This window comes from Salvelinus namaycush, chromosome 19 (genome assembly GCF_016432855.1).
Source record: "Salvelinus namaycush isolate Seneca chromosome 19, SaNama_1.0, whole genome shotgun sequence".
Lineage (NCBI taxonomy): Eukaryota > Metazoa > Chordata > Actinopteri > Salmoniformes > Salmonidae > Salvelinus > Salvelinus namaycush.
The window spans coordinates 3,946,115-3,960,676 of record NC_052325.1 but is presented as its reverse complement, the minus strand read 5'-3'; the positions used below and the strand labels follow the sequence as shown (position 1 = coordinate 3,960,676).

Below are 14,562 nucleotides of genomic sequence, written 5' to 3'. Positions count from 1 at the left end.
TGATAGTAAACTTGATAGTTGAACAGATTTCCTGCTGTTCAATTCCTGATCATTTCAGAAGCTACATTTAAAATGCCTTATCTTAATACAACGGGATGTAGCTTTAATCCAATCAAAATCCAGGATATGAGTTGTTGTAGTAAATCAATGTACCCGCTAGTTGGTTCTTTGATAGGCGCAAGGTGAACAAGCCAGTATGGCGGAGGAGGAAAGTGATTTGGAAACAGACAGACTAGAATTGAAACTGGAGACTTTGTACATATACTCTAACGACAACTGTTCAGTACAAAGCAAAGAATATTGCTCTGAGTTTTGTAAGGTAAGCTAAACCAAGGCAATTTCTGGTTTTATCTGGGAGAGAGGCAAGGAGTAGTGTGCTTCCGCCAAGCTAACGTTAGCTAGCTAGTTAGCCAGTTGCTCATCTGTACAAAGCAAGGTACAGTAGCCCAGCTAACTATTTAATGTCAGTAGCTAAAGTAATTATCTAACTTAATAGTTAAAAGCTACATATACTAGCTAGCATTAATAACAAATTCAGTCAACCCACGCCGGCCTATAGTTACTATTTTATTTAGCTAACTTAACTAGCTAACTTTAGCTTGCTAACGTTCCTATTCCAATGTGAAGTTGCAAGCTACTATAGTTAACTAGAATTACTAGCTAGCATGCAAATGCAAAACTGTTTGCCTATTAGTGTGAAGTACCGTTAGTCTACTTATTGTGTCTACTAGATAACAAACTGGAATAAATTATAGCTAAGGCTCTAATACGTTTTTCCTCGCTAGCATGCTAAACCAGTGTTTACATTTAGCCAGTTGGCTAATGATAGGCTAGCTAGTGCAGCTGTCGCATTGAATATAATATGGTATACTTGTTTGCAAAGAGAGCTAACTAGTTAGCAAGTTGTTTAGCACTCAGGAGGACCGGTTGAAATCTGCAACTATCTAGCTAGCAACAAGCAATGAACCCCAATTCCAGCTAGCTACCATATAACGTTCCACGACACTTCACCGAAGCGTTCCTGTGACATTTGGCTTCAAATTCAGATAGCTAGCCAGCAGCCACACAGGTCTGCGCAGATCTCTACAATACCGCACCTGGAAAAAGGTTGATCATATCAGTATTCAGGAACCACATCAAAAATAATCTGGACAGGAATTTGTATCTGAATCACACCCCCTGTATCTGTCGGACTGTCTCTCTCCCTGTCAAGCTGGTGGAGGAGCATACAGAGAGATGGCAGGTGCCGCTGCCCCAGCTGAAGGTGCTGCGGACAGCTCTTACCTGCTTCACCAGAGCCACTGCTGCCTACCCCGATGACTGTCAGCATGTCAGTTACGCTCTCAGCAGTCTGGCCTTGTAAGCACTTATTTATATGGTTCTTACACTTTCATGCAGACTCAAACTGTACTGTGTTGACTTGGATATTTATTTTCTACATTGTACAATCCTGCATGACTCGTCTCTAAAATCGAGCTGAACTGGCCCAATTGCATATGTCACATTTTCAGGAGCTTCTTTGAGCTGATGCTGTTCTTCGGTAAAGAGGAGTGCCAGGAGGCCCCCTTGAAGGACATACTAGCCTCTTTTCAGGTGAGGCCAACCGTGATGTAGCCTATTTGTTCATACAGAGTGAAACCATGCTGATCCATGTGGTTTGTTAACATGAGTCTCATCTCCTCATCATCTCCTCTAGGCCTGCCACCGCCGCCTGCTGAGACACAGGAATGTCTACCTGCTACAGGTGAGGCAGGTGATCAAAGATGGCGGCCCCTGGGAGAGACCCACTCTACAGGCCATCCTGAAAGATACAGTCCTCACACAGACAGAAGGTACCTTCACTACTTTTTTTAGCTTGTGAGTTCTCTATGCATTTCTTATTCTCTCTCATCTCCTCACTCTCTGCTCTCAATTTCCCTCGCTCTCCCCGGTACAGTGGAGAAGTATCTGAGCTCGGAGAAGCCAGTGTTCTTTGAGCTGCGTGTGCGATACCTGCAGGCCTGTGAGCGCGTGCAGGAGGCCATGGCCCTGGCTAAGAGTTGTCTGGAGCACCCAGAGGTGGGGAGGCACCTGTTCTTCCACCAGGCCTACCTCACCTGCCTGTACAAGGCCTCGCTGCATGAACACCTGCTCAAGGAGGTACAGTCACTACCTAGAACTACCTTTCACTCTGTATCTTCAGACAGACTCTCTAATCAGAGTGGACTGAAAGACAATAAACATAATCGGAGAGGATTCATGGTTGTGTTTCCTCCCTTAGGTGGCTGAGATAGATGGCAGAGACGCAGTAGAGATAATCTGTAACGCAGAGAGCCAGGAGAAAGAAGAGCTGCTGCTGTCTCTTTGCAAAGCCTTCCTCAGTCAACAGCTAAACAATGGAGACATGTACTACATCTGGTCAGTAACACTGTGATATATATGTACTACATCTGGTCAGTAACACTGTGATATATATTCTACATGTACTACATCTGGCCATTAACACTGTGATATATATATATACTACATCTGGTCATTAACACTGTGATATAGATGTACTACATCTGGTCAGTAACACTGTGATATATATGTACTACATCTGGTCAGTAACACTATTATATATATGTACTACATCTGGTCAGTAACACTGTGATATATATGTACTACATCTGGTCAGTAACACTGTGATATATATGTACTACATCTGGTCAGTAACACTGTGATATATGTACTACATCTGGTCAGTAACACTGTGATATATATATGTACTACATGTACTACATCTGGTCAGTAACACTGTGATATATATATACTACATGTACTACATCTGGTCATTAACACTGATATATATATATATATATATATATATATATACTACATCTGGTCATTAACACTGTGATATATGTACTACATGTGCTAAATCTGGTCAGAGCTCACCACTTTAAACAGGGCTCCATGATATCACAGTATTGTAACATAATATAATGTTGCGTTGATACAGGGATCTGGTGTTCCTGTGGAGCAGACTGCACCTCAGGGCCCATCCCGCTAAGCAGGGCTTCCTGTCTGAGTGTCACCAGCTGATGCTCTCCGCCATCAACACCAGAGCCATCTTCCCCTTCATCAAAGTCATCACAGCAGAGGTGGGTGTATAGCCAACCACCATCAAGTTTACCTTGATTTAGAAACTTTGTTCTGTCATTTACACAATTCAATGTAACACATTGTTCTTATTTCTTTGCCAGATGGGTAGTGAGGGAGTGCCGCTGTGTGTGGAGCTGTGTACTGCAGCGTTGCAGACAGACCTCCAGTCTGACCCTGTGACGCGCAGCCTGTTGTGTAAGACCATTGCCTTCCTGCTCCCCCGCGACCTGGAGGTGTGTCGCCTCTGTGCCCTGCTGGTGTTCTGTCTAGAGCGCAGTGTGGAGGCCTACAAGACCGTGTATCTGCTCTACACACACCCAGACGAGGAGCCACACCCCCTCCACACCCCTGTCAAAACCAACATACGCTTCTATATCTTACAGGTCAGAGAGGCACCGGTTAGCTCGGAAATATGATGCCAAAGACTTTTGCTCAATTGCTAAATACGGTATCTAGAAAATACAGTAGGTTATTGAAACATATACTTTGTCATAAAAAATACTTTTCTCTCTTGTCGAAATGACATAACGATAGACTGTTGGCCTGTATTTTGACCTGGCATCCTCTCATTGAGGATGCATCTATTAATAATGTTATGTCTGTAACTGAAACTGTGCCTATCCCTGGTCCAGGTGCTGAAGGAAGGGCTGTTCTTCGACCCAGAGTTCTGGAACCTCCTGACCCTGAGAACCCACTGTCTGGAGCTTATGACTGACAAGGCCATGAGGGAGGCTCTCAACGAGGTGAAGGAGGAAGAGGAGTTGGAGCAGGTAGAGGAGGAGTGGATACCAAGTTACTGGATGGAGGAGGAGACATGCAGGATACACACAGACGCCTCCCACCTCCAACCACACACTAACACAGCACTGGAGAACTCTGAGACTGCAGGGCAGGAGCATGAGGAGGGAGAGTATGGGGATGCTCCTGAGTCACAGACAGAAAACTTCCTAGTGAGGAGGAAGAGAAGGTGTAGGTCTGATGTTGACTATGCTGAAGACCCAGACATTAAGTACTCCCTCAGACACAATCACAGTTCTGAAAGCTCCACCAAGCTACCGGCCAATCGGCAGAGGGAATACCTGGCCAGACACGTGAAGAACAAGATCCTGAAGAGACGCGGCAGGAAACCAAGATGGCTGCTCCTGGAGATGACCAGACAGACGGAGAATGTGTCCCCGGGGAGAACAAGGGCGAGAGGGAAGGGAAGGGAGGGAATGAGAGAGAGGGGTGAGGGTAAAAGAGAGAAATGGGAAAGAGGAGAGTGTAAGAGTGAGAGATGGGAGAGGGGAAAGGGGAAAAGAAAGCAAGGGGACGAGGGTAAGAAAGCGAGGAGGCAGGGAAGGGAAGGTAAGAGACCTTACCGCAGAACAATACGTGGCATGGAGCTGTCCTTCCCTGAAAATGAAGTGCCTGTGGACCAGGAGGTGGTAGAGAATTGTGTAGAACCCAGTATTAGTGTTGCACTGCAGCACAGTGACGCGGAGAACTATGTCAACATGGGACTGCCTAATGGCCTACATGGTGAGAGACTGTTTGAGTATGAACCAGAGACAGAAATAGAGCTTTCAGAAGTAGAGCCTTCAGACATAAATCCTTTAGACTTAAAACCTTCAGTAGTAGAGCTTTCTGTTGTAGAGCTTTCTGTTGCTGAGCCTTCAGAAGTGAAGGTTTTCGAAGGTCCCAGTGAGCAGACCGACCCAGAGCTCGACGGCCCAGCCTTGGACATGGAGGATTGTCCACTAACACTGTTCCACATCTATGCCAAATCCTCTAAAGGGACAGATGCTAAGGAATTACAACCTTTGACGGAAGGTAGTGATGTCACAGCGTTGGAGGCGGGACCGGACTCAAACACTCAGGTTAGTGTTATCTGAGGCAATGTTGTTTTGAGAAATTAATAATTGATGCTTAGCTACTGCAACTGTCCTAAGAATATCACCTGTTAACAGCTTGTTTCTCCTACTCCAGGGTGAAGACACAAAGCCAGACAAGGCTCCTGTCCGCTCCAAACACCTGCGCTTCCACTGCAATCACTGCCAGAAGCTCTTCAAGGGAGGCAACGTGGTGAGACACACCCTGGCCCACCTGAAGCTGAGGAAGACTAGGCTCAGCTGTGTCTTCTGTGGCAAACACTTCCAACGGTACAACCGTGCCAAGGAACACGTTCTAGAGCACGTAGAGGAACTGAGAACCACCACGCTCAAAAGTAAGATCAAACCTGCTGTCAATGGAGATGCAGAACCGTCGGAGAACGTTAATCAAGCTTCGGAGAACGAGACTAAAGCCACTGAGAATGTGACAGAGCCCCCTGCTCTGACGGATCAGCCTCCCAAACCCAAACGTGTTAAAGCCAAGCCAGTGGTCAGCAAGCAGAGTAGAATCATTCAGAACCTGAGAAACCTGATCAGAAAGTCCCAGAAGTGGAAAACGGACACGGACAACCAGGTGTCAGTGGAAGTGAAGGATGAACAGGTGACTGTGAAGGATAAAGTGGTGATTGTGAAAGAGGTGGTGCCTGGGGAGGAGACTGAGGGAGGAGAGAAGAATGAGTGTGAAGGAGGAGAGCAGGAGGGGAAGCAGAAGCAGTACCACCTGTGTCCTGCGGAGGGCTGTGACAGCATCTTTATGAAGATAGGCCCATCAATGCTGAGACACGCAGTCAACTACCACATGGAGGATGCAGCTGTCCTGGAGAAGACCTTCCAGTGGGGGAAGGGGAAGTGCCAGATCTGCCAGAGGTAAGAAGGGTCTTTCTCCACATATTATTTTCCAGGTCAGGTGCGAAGGCACTCTGAACAACATGTAGGCCCCACCTAGACCAAAATTGTCAATTGGAACCAATAGAAACTCTAAGGTGGGCTTCAACTGATCTCGGTGGGGGCGGGGGGTTCTTACCATACAATGGTGTCATTTTATGTCTCCATCTTTTTTGTTGTGCCCCAGGCACCTGCTGGTGTTCGAGCACTACAGAGACCACATGAAGCTCCACGATGCTCCTCTGAAACAGGCGTGCCTCCACATGAGCTGTGGCCAGTGCTTCAAGACCTCCCAGGAGCTCAAAGACCACATGGACACCCACCGGCCACTCCAGGCCCCCTGTGGGTACTCCGGCTGTAGGGAGATCTTCTTTACCCTCCCCTCTCTCCACGGCCACGAGTGGAGACACTACACCCAGCCCCAGTCTAAAGATGAGCTGGAGCAGAGCGCTACCAAAGAGCTGAGCCCTGAGGGTGAGGCCTCCTGGAAACAGAGGGTGAAGAGCCATAATGTGGCAGTGCACGAGTGGAGGGAAACGACTATTCCCAAATCCAGGCGCTCTGATCCTCATGTGAAGTGCATTTACTGTAACAGGTAAAAGAGTGAGACTCTGTACACTGCTGTCAAATGACTTTTATCACAGCAACATTTCAACCATGAGGTCTTCATCATGCTAGGCCTGAGACACGACTTGCAGAAGCTAGTGAGAACACCCAATTTTTACTGCTCTCCAGTATTAGGTTTCATCTGTGTCTGGGGAACTAGCCCATAGATGGTTTAGCCGGTAAATTAAATAACCCCCTATGGTCGATGTCTGTGCCCCTGTGGAAATCTAATTAGCATAATAACAAAATCCCCAGAAAAATCTGTCAGTTTAAGATAGAGATTTCTGCATCTCAAGCCACCACAACCTCCTATATAAGACTTCTGTATCTGTGGAGGAAGGTGATAGGGCTAGAGCTGTGTTTGTCAGACCATGAGACAACCCAAAAATAGGTCTTCTCACAAAATCGTCTGTAGCGTCCGAACGGTTTGGCCTACAAACTATAATGACCCCTCTATGATGAGACTCTCACTAAGGTGTTCTCCGTTTTGCTTTACGACCCCCACAAGTGTCTTGGGACTCGTCTGAAGTTGGTACAGCCATTCTGCCAACTTTTGTCTGTAGTGTCCGAACAGTTTGGGCTACACACTAATACGACCCCTCTGTGTAAAGGTGAGACTTTCACGAACACGTACAGTACCAGTCAAAAGTTTGGACACACCTACTCATTCCACGTTTTTTCTTAATTGTTTACTATTTTCTACATTGTAGAATAATACTAAAGACATCATAACTATGAAATAACACATATGGAATCATGTAGTAACCAAAAAAAGTGTTAATCACAAAGTAACCACCCTTTGCCTTGATGACAGCTTTGCACACTCTTGGCATTCTCTTAACCAGCTTCATGAGGTAGTCACCTGGAATGCATTTCAATTAACAGGTGTGCCTTGTTAAAAGTTAATTTGTGGAATTTCTTTCCTCCTTAATGCGTTTGAGCCAATCAGTTGTCTTGTGACAAGGAAGGGGTGGTATACAGAAGATAGCCCTATTTTGTAAAAGACCAAGTCCACATTATGGCAAGAACAGCTAAAATAAGCAAAGAGAAACGACAGTTCATCATTACTTTAGGATATGAAGGTCAGTCAATCCAGAAAATTTCCAGAACTTTGAAAGTTTCAAGTGCAGTCGAAAAACCATTTAGCGCTATAATTAAACTGGCTCTCGTGAGGACTGCTACAGGAAAGGAAGACCCAGAGTTACCTCTGCTGCAGAGGATAAGTTCATTAGAGTTAACTGCACCTGAGATTGCAGTCCAAATGAATGCTTCGCAGAGTTCAAGTAACAGATGTGAATCAGGCCTTCATGGTCGAATTGCTGCAAAGAAACCACTACTAAAGGACACCGATAAGAAGAGACTTGCTTGTGCCAAGAAACACGAGCAATGGACATTAGACCAGTGGAAATCTGTCCTTTGGTCTGGAGTCCAAATTTGAGATTTTTGGTTCCAACCGCCGTGTCTTTGAGACACAGTGTAGGTGAATGGATGATCTCCGCATGTGTGGTTCCCACCATGAAGCATGGAGGAGGTGGTGTGGGGGTTCTTTGCTGGTGACACTGTCGGTGATTTATTTTGAATTCAAGGCACACTTAACCAGCATGGCTACCACCGCATTCTGCAACGATACAGCATCCCATCTGGTTTGCACTTAGTGGGACTATCATTTGTTTTTCAACAGGTCAATGACCCAAAACACACCTCCAGGCTGAGTGAGGGCAAAAAAATCAAGTATTCTTTATTTAACGAGGCAAGTCCGTTAAGAACAAATTCTTATTTACAATGACTGCCTACCCTGGCCAAACCCTAAACAGGACGATGCTGGGCCAATTGTGCGGCGCCGTATGGGACTCCCAATCACAGCCGGATGTGATACAGCCCGGGATCAAACCAAGGTCTGTAGTGACGCCTCTAGCACTGAGATGCAGTGCCTTAGACCGCTGCGCCACTCGGGAGCTTCAAGGAGAGTGATGGAGTGCTGCATCAGATGACCTGGACTCCTCTAATCACCCAACCTCAACCCAATTGAGATGAGTTGGATCGCAGAGTGAAGGAAAAGCAGCCAACGAGTGATCAGCATTCGTGGGAACTCCTTCAAGAATGTTGGCTAAGCATTCCTCATGAAGCTGGTTGAGAGCATGCCAAGAGTGTGCAAAGGGTGGCTACTTTGAAGAATAAAAAGTATTTGATTCCATATGTGTTATTTCATAGTTTTGATGTCTTCACTATTAATCTACAATGTAGAAAACAGTCAAAATAAAGACAACTCTTGAATGAGTAGGTGTGTTCAAACTTTTGACTGGTACTGTACATGTCGGTTGTTTTGATCTAGGACACCCACAGGCCTCACAAGACTCGTCCCCCGGTACCAGTCAAATTTGTTTAGATTTTTTTTTTTTGGGGGGGGGGGGGGGTTGTTGTTCCATGTAGTGCATCTGTTATTCAATGTGTTTGTATGGGCTAATAGCAGTATAACCAAATAAACATTTGCATAAAATAATGAAAAAATATTGTTGTGGGGATACTTCAAGGAGTCTTAAAATTCTAAATCAGATAGCAAAATTATCCTTGGTTTGACCTTCTTTAAACAATTCCATATAGCTAAGTAGTACCCACCCCACCCCCTGCTCAATTTAGACAGAGCTTAGTCTTATGGGTTAAGGCCTGGTGAAAATGTTGTTGCTTATGTCCATATCTTTTTTTGTTCCAGGTACCTGTGGAACTACCAGCACTTCCTAGACCACATGAAGATCCATGATGATCCTCTAAAACAGGTGTGTCTCCATCAGAACTGTGGCCGGCGCTTTTCCAGAACCCACCTGCTCTGGGAGCACATGGAGACCCACCGGCCTCTCCAGGCCCTCTGTGGGTACTCCGGCTGTAGTCTGATCTTCTCTCGCCTCCCCTCTCTCCATGACCACGAGTGGAGGCACTACACTCAGGGCCAGCCTAAAGATGAGCCGACAGAGGAGCAGAGCGCTACCAAAGAGGGGCAGACTCTGGAATCAATCACCAACAGTAAAAACAATGACGGCCCTGTGGCGACTCCAGGCACTGGTGCTGTCACCAGACCTCCCAGTGACTGCACACACAAACTAATCAATGGCCATGATGGAGAGGACAAGAAAGCCCAAGCCCCTGAGACAGATGTCCCTGCCACCACTACCACTACCACCTCCCCCACACAACCCCATCCCAGTCTCGTCCAAAACCTCACTGAGCCAATGACCATGAGGGATGTGGACAATATTGTCACTTTGGCTCAGGTGATGCCTTGCGGAGAGGAACCAGTTATTGCGGAACATAAGACCTTCAAACCAGAGGATCCTTCCTACTTACCCCTGGCCAAAGCCCCCCTCATCCGCCCGCCCCCCTCAACATACCTGACCGAGGCAGCCCTCAGCATGCGCAAGCGCAGGAAACCCAACGAGGTCACTTCCTGCGGGGCTGGCAAGAAGAATAAGGCTACAGTAAAGAGGCGTGTGGTGGGGAAGAAGAATGCGTTGCAGAAGGAGGTGGCGGCTGAGAAGGAGGTAGAGGAGGAGGCCCCCCCTCAAAGACAGCGCTGCTCCAGGTGTTTCTCCTCTTTCCCTAGTCCAGAGGAACTGAAGAGACACCTCTCCCAAAACACCTGCTCCTCCCTCTTCAACTTTGACTCTGATGATGACAGTAAGTAGCACACATAGGGGGAAAAAAATGTATTTTTTGTTGGTATGTTAAAGCTTTATTCAAAAATTAAGGGAATTGGGTGGAGGGAAATTAAAGAAAAATTAGGTGGGGAGACAGGCGAGTGGAGGAAGGGTGGATGCAGGGATTGAACCCTGGTCTCCGGTGTGAGCTTGCACATGTGTTGCATGTGCCAGGGAGTGTTACCAATGCATCACGGTTTTGCACAAGAAATCTAAATTCTTACAACAGAATATTGAAAGGAAGAGTTTTGAAACGGCATCAACTTGGTCAACAAACATTTCCGCTTATTTGTAGCAGCTACTTATATAAATAGCATTTGCATAGTGATGTGACACCTTTTGTTTGTAATGCAACTATTTGTTTATGTTAATATTTATTTAAATATTTTCCTTTCCAGGTTAGTGGTAAAGAGGAATGGGAGTGAAATGTTCTTCATGATGTTCAGAAAAATGTTTTGTTGGTGTTCGAGCACTACAGAGACCACACGACACTCCAGGATGCTCCTCTCAGAAAACAGGTGGAGACACTTGTCTATCTGTACTCTCTGAACTGGACCTAACACAGGCACTGTTAGCACCCAGTCGGCTCTGAGAGCTGTAGGGCCAGTGTCATGGCACACTATAATACTGGCAGCCGGTCACAAAAAATACAACACACAACTCTGGAGTAAGTGTTATTACCACAATACACTGTACATAGGTCCAGACCGGACAGTATTGCATTTCAGTCATTGCCACGACTTTGTTTCAATAAGTCTTATTTGCTTTAAAATCATAGTATAAAGAATCACACTAGGTTACTAATAGTGTTTCAAAAGTACTTCTAATTATGTTCTGTTTGGCATACATTTTTGTTCAGTATTTTAACAGAATTTTTCTAATGACAAAAGAGATGGTTTCACAATGTATTAGAAATTGGTAATCTATGCATTTGATGACAAATATTTTGTAAAAGAGCATCAAAATGAATTTGAGAATAAAAATCACTGAAGAACCCATAATGTGATAAACGATGTGCACTTACCTGCATTGGTCGTTTATTTATATGTACTAATGTTGATATATTTATTAGGTTTGTACTTAATGTAAATATCCTTCTCAATTCAACTCTATTTTTCTTAAAGAAAAATGTATAACTTGTTTTCAATAAACAATTTACAGTATGAACCAAATAAGTGGTTAACTGCTAGTTATTTACTAACAAGTTAATACTATCTGTGTCAATAAGGGAGAGAATAACAACCAGTGAACTATAAGAAATTATTTATTTAAGATGACAAATTGCATAATTTCCATCTTAAAATGATTGCTTTAGTTTTTGTCCATAGTTTGATCCAGGCAAAAGCCATGACAGTGTTGATCTCTACAGGTTTGCATCATATATTTTTTTCTGACAAGTGCAAAGACGGATGAGTTGAGTTTAGGGAAGTAGAGTAGTGAGAGTAGACTGAGCTCTCCTTTTAGTGTTTGCTCCAGAGGTCAAGCTCATTGCAGTTACATGAACCACCACTAAAGCAGTGTCCATTACTGCTCCTGGAGCTACTGTAATCAAGGTCTTGTTAAGAAGCTCGAACAGGTATGGCAGGGCTAGAACAAAAGCTAGTAGTATGGAGTACTAGTAGCTGTGCCACAACAGGCTCTGTGGTTAGGAGTAGTTGGAATAGGAGAGCTAGCTATAGATGTGGCCAGGGTCTGAAATTCTCTCTCAGGGTTAGAAACAAATTGTCTAGAGAACAGGGTCCTATCATATCCTAACTACAGGCTTCATGATCAGAGCATACAGTAATACATGCATCAAACAAACTAACACATTCCAGTCATTGTAACATGCATTTCAGTGAGTGAATGAGACACTAAAAGTAGTAACGCCTAGTAATAATTATAAACAGTATCTAGGGTTGGCTTTGACCAGTTGAGTTATTCCTCTCACTAGACTAAAGACTGTTTCACTAGAGGTACAGCAAGTCTCTCACAGACAGAAACCCAACAAAACCAAACATAGGAGTGGGAGATGGAGCAAATGTTTACGCTACATCAGCATTTCACATAAAAATAGTACAGTACACTCTGCAGGTCTGTGAATGGTACAGACAGTACATGTTACAGTGATATCATGTTTTCCAGATTTTGCTCACACAGGAAGTCCTCCTCCCATTGCAACATTGTGCAGCTGACCAGAGATAAAAACAAGTGCATTGTGTGAAGCAAGGGAGACATACCACTCTGGTGTTGTACTGTGGGAGAGTTCTCGAAACAGATGGGCTTGAAGAGACAGTGCTGCTACACAGTACAAAGCTCTTTCTAGAGAGCAGTGTACTGACAGTGAACTGGTACCTGGCTATACATAAAGCAGCAAAATCTGGTGTGCATTAAACAATTTGGGATAAAAGTTTTACTAAACAGATATTTTTTTATAGATAAATAGTCAACTTTTTTATCTTGTTAGAAAATGTACAATTGTGTACAGTAAGTGTTCAATTGGATCATAGACACACATTGAATTATTCAAGCCTTCCTATCAGATACAGTATCAAGAAATATATTTATCATCAATGCTAAAATTAATTGATAATAAATAGGTGCATACTAAAATGCAACATTTGCACTTTAAATGCTTAAAATGGGCGACCCATTAAGATGAGGAAGTAAAACCAGGATAAAAGTATGCAGTGCATTCGGAAAGTATTCAGACTCACTTTTTCCGTATTTTGTTAAGTTACAGCCTTATTCTAAAATCTATTCAATAATTTTTCCCCCTCATCAATCTATACATAATACCACATAATGACAAAGCGAAAACAGGTTCTTAGACATTTTTGCAAATGTATTAAAAATAAAAACAGGAATACCTTATTTACATAAGTATTCAGACCCTTTGCTATGAGACTCGAAATTGAGCTCAGGCGCATCCTGTTTCCATTGAGCATCCTTATGATGTTTCTACAGCTTGATTGAAGTCCACCTGTGGTAAATTAAATTGATTGGACATGATTTGTCAGGGCATGTCAGAGCAAAAACCAAGCCATGAGGTCAAAAGAATTCAAATCAAATCAAATTTTATTGGTCACATACACATCTAGCGAAATGCTTATGCTTCTAGATCTGACAGTGCAGCAGTATCTAACAGGTAATATCTAACAATTCAACAACAAAACCTAATATCTAACAATTCCACAACAAAACCTAATATACACAATCTAGTAAAGGAATATAAATATAAAATTATATGGATGAACAGTGACAGAGCGGCTAAGACGCAATAGATAGTACAGTATATACATATGAGATAAGTAATGCGAGATATGTAAACATTCTTAAAGTGGCTTTATTAAAGTGACAAGTGTTCCATTTATTAAAGTGGCCAATGATATCAAGTCTGTAGGTAGGCAGCCGTCTCTCTGTGCTAGTGATGGCTGTTTAACAATCTGAAGGCCTTGAGATAGAAGCTGTTTATCAATCTCTCTGTCCCAGCTTTGATGCAGCTGTACTGACCTCACCTTCTGGATGGAAGCGGGGTGAACAGGCAGTGGCTCGGGTGGTTATTGTCCTTGATGATTTTTTTGCCTTTCTGTGACATCGGGTGTTGTAGGTGTCCTGGAGGGCAGGTAGTCTGCCCCTGGTGATGCGTTGTGCAGAACGCACCAACTTCTGGAGAGCCTTGAGGTTGTGGGCGGTGCAGTTGCTGTACCTGTCGGTGATACAGCCCAACAGGATGCTCTCGATTGCGCATCTGTAAAAGTTTGAGGGTTTTCAGTGACAAGCCACATTTTTTCAGCCTCCTGAGGTTGAAGAGTTCGCTGTTGCACCTTCTTCACCACACTGTCTGTGTGCGTGGACCATTTCAGTTTGTCGGTGATATGTACACCGAGGAACTTAAAACTTTCCAGCTTCTCCACTGCTGTCCCGTCAATGTGGATAGGGGGTTGCTCCCTTTGCTGTTTCCTGAAGTCCACGATCATCTCTTTTGTTTTGCTGACATTGAGTGAGAGATTATTTTCCTGACACCACACTCAGAGGGCCCTCACCTCCTCTCTGTAGGCTGTCTCGTCGTTGTTGGTAATCAAGCCTACCACTGTTGTGCCGTCTGCAAACTTGATGATTGAGTTGGAGGCGTGCATGGCCCCGCAGTCGTGGGTGAACAAGGATTACAGGAGGGGGCTGAGAACGCACCCTTGTGGGGCCCCAGTGTTGAGGATCAGCGGAGTGAAGATGTTGTTTCCTACCTTCACCACCTGGTCTGCCCATGCTCTGAGGACACAGCCTTGCGAGGGTTAACACGTTTAAATGTTTTACTCACGTCGGCCACGAAGAAGGAGTGCCCACAGTCTTTGGTAGAAGTTTGTGTCGGTGGCACTGTATTGACCTCAAAGCGGGCAAAGAAGTTGTTT

General features: G+C 44.5%; 1 protein-coding gene across 1 annotated transcript; it reads left to right on the top strand.

Moving 5' to 3' along the window:
• Window positions 1-182: 182 nt before the first annotated feature.
• On the top strand, window positions 183-11,337 carry LOC120064062. Its single transcript, XM_039014387.1, has 13 exons — window positions 183-319; window positions 1,214-1,359; window positions 1,512-1,593; window positions 1,697-1,832; window positions 1,937-2,139; window positions 2,261-2,397; window positions 2,981-3,122; window positions 3,225-3,506; window positions 3,756-4,982; window positions 5,092-5,861; window positions 6,067-6,474; window positions 9,196-10,154; window positions 10,573-11,337. Exons 1-13 carry the CDS (start codon window positions 197-199, stop codon window positions 10,575-10,577), a joined length of 4,620 nt encoding a protein of 1,539 aa, XP_038870315.1. The 5' UTR covers window positions 183-196; the 3' UTR covers window positions 10,578-11,337.
• Window positions 11,338-14,562: the final 3,225 nt, after the last annotated feature.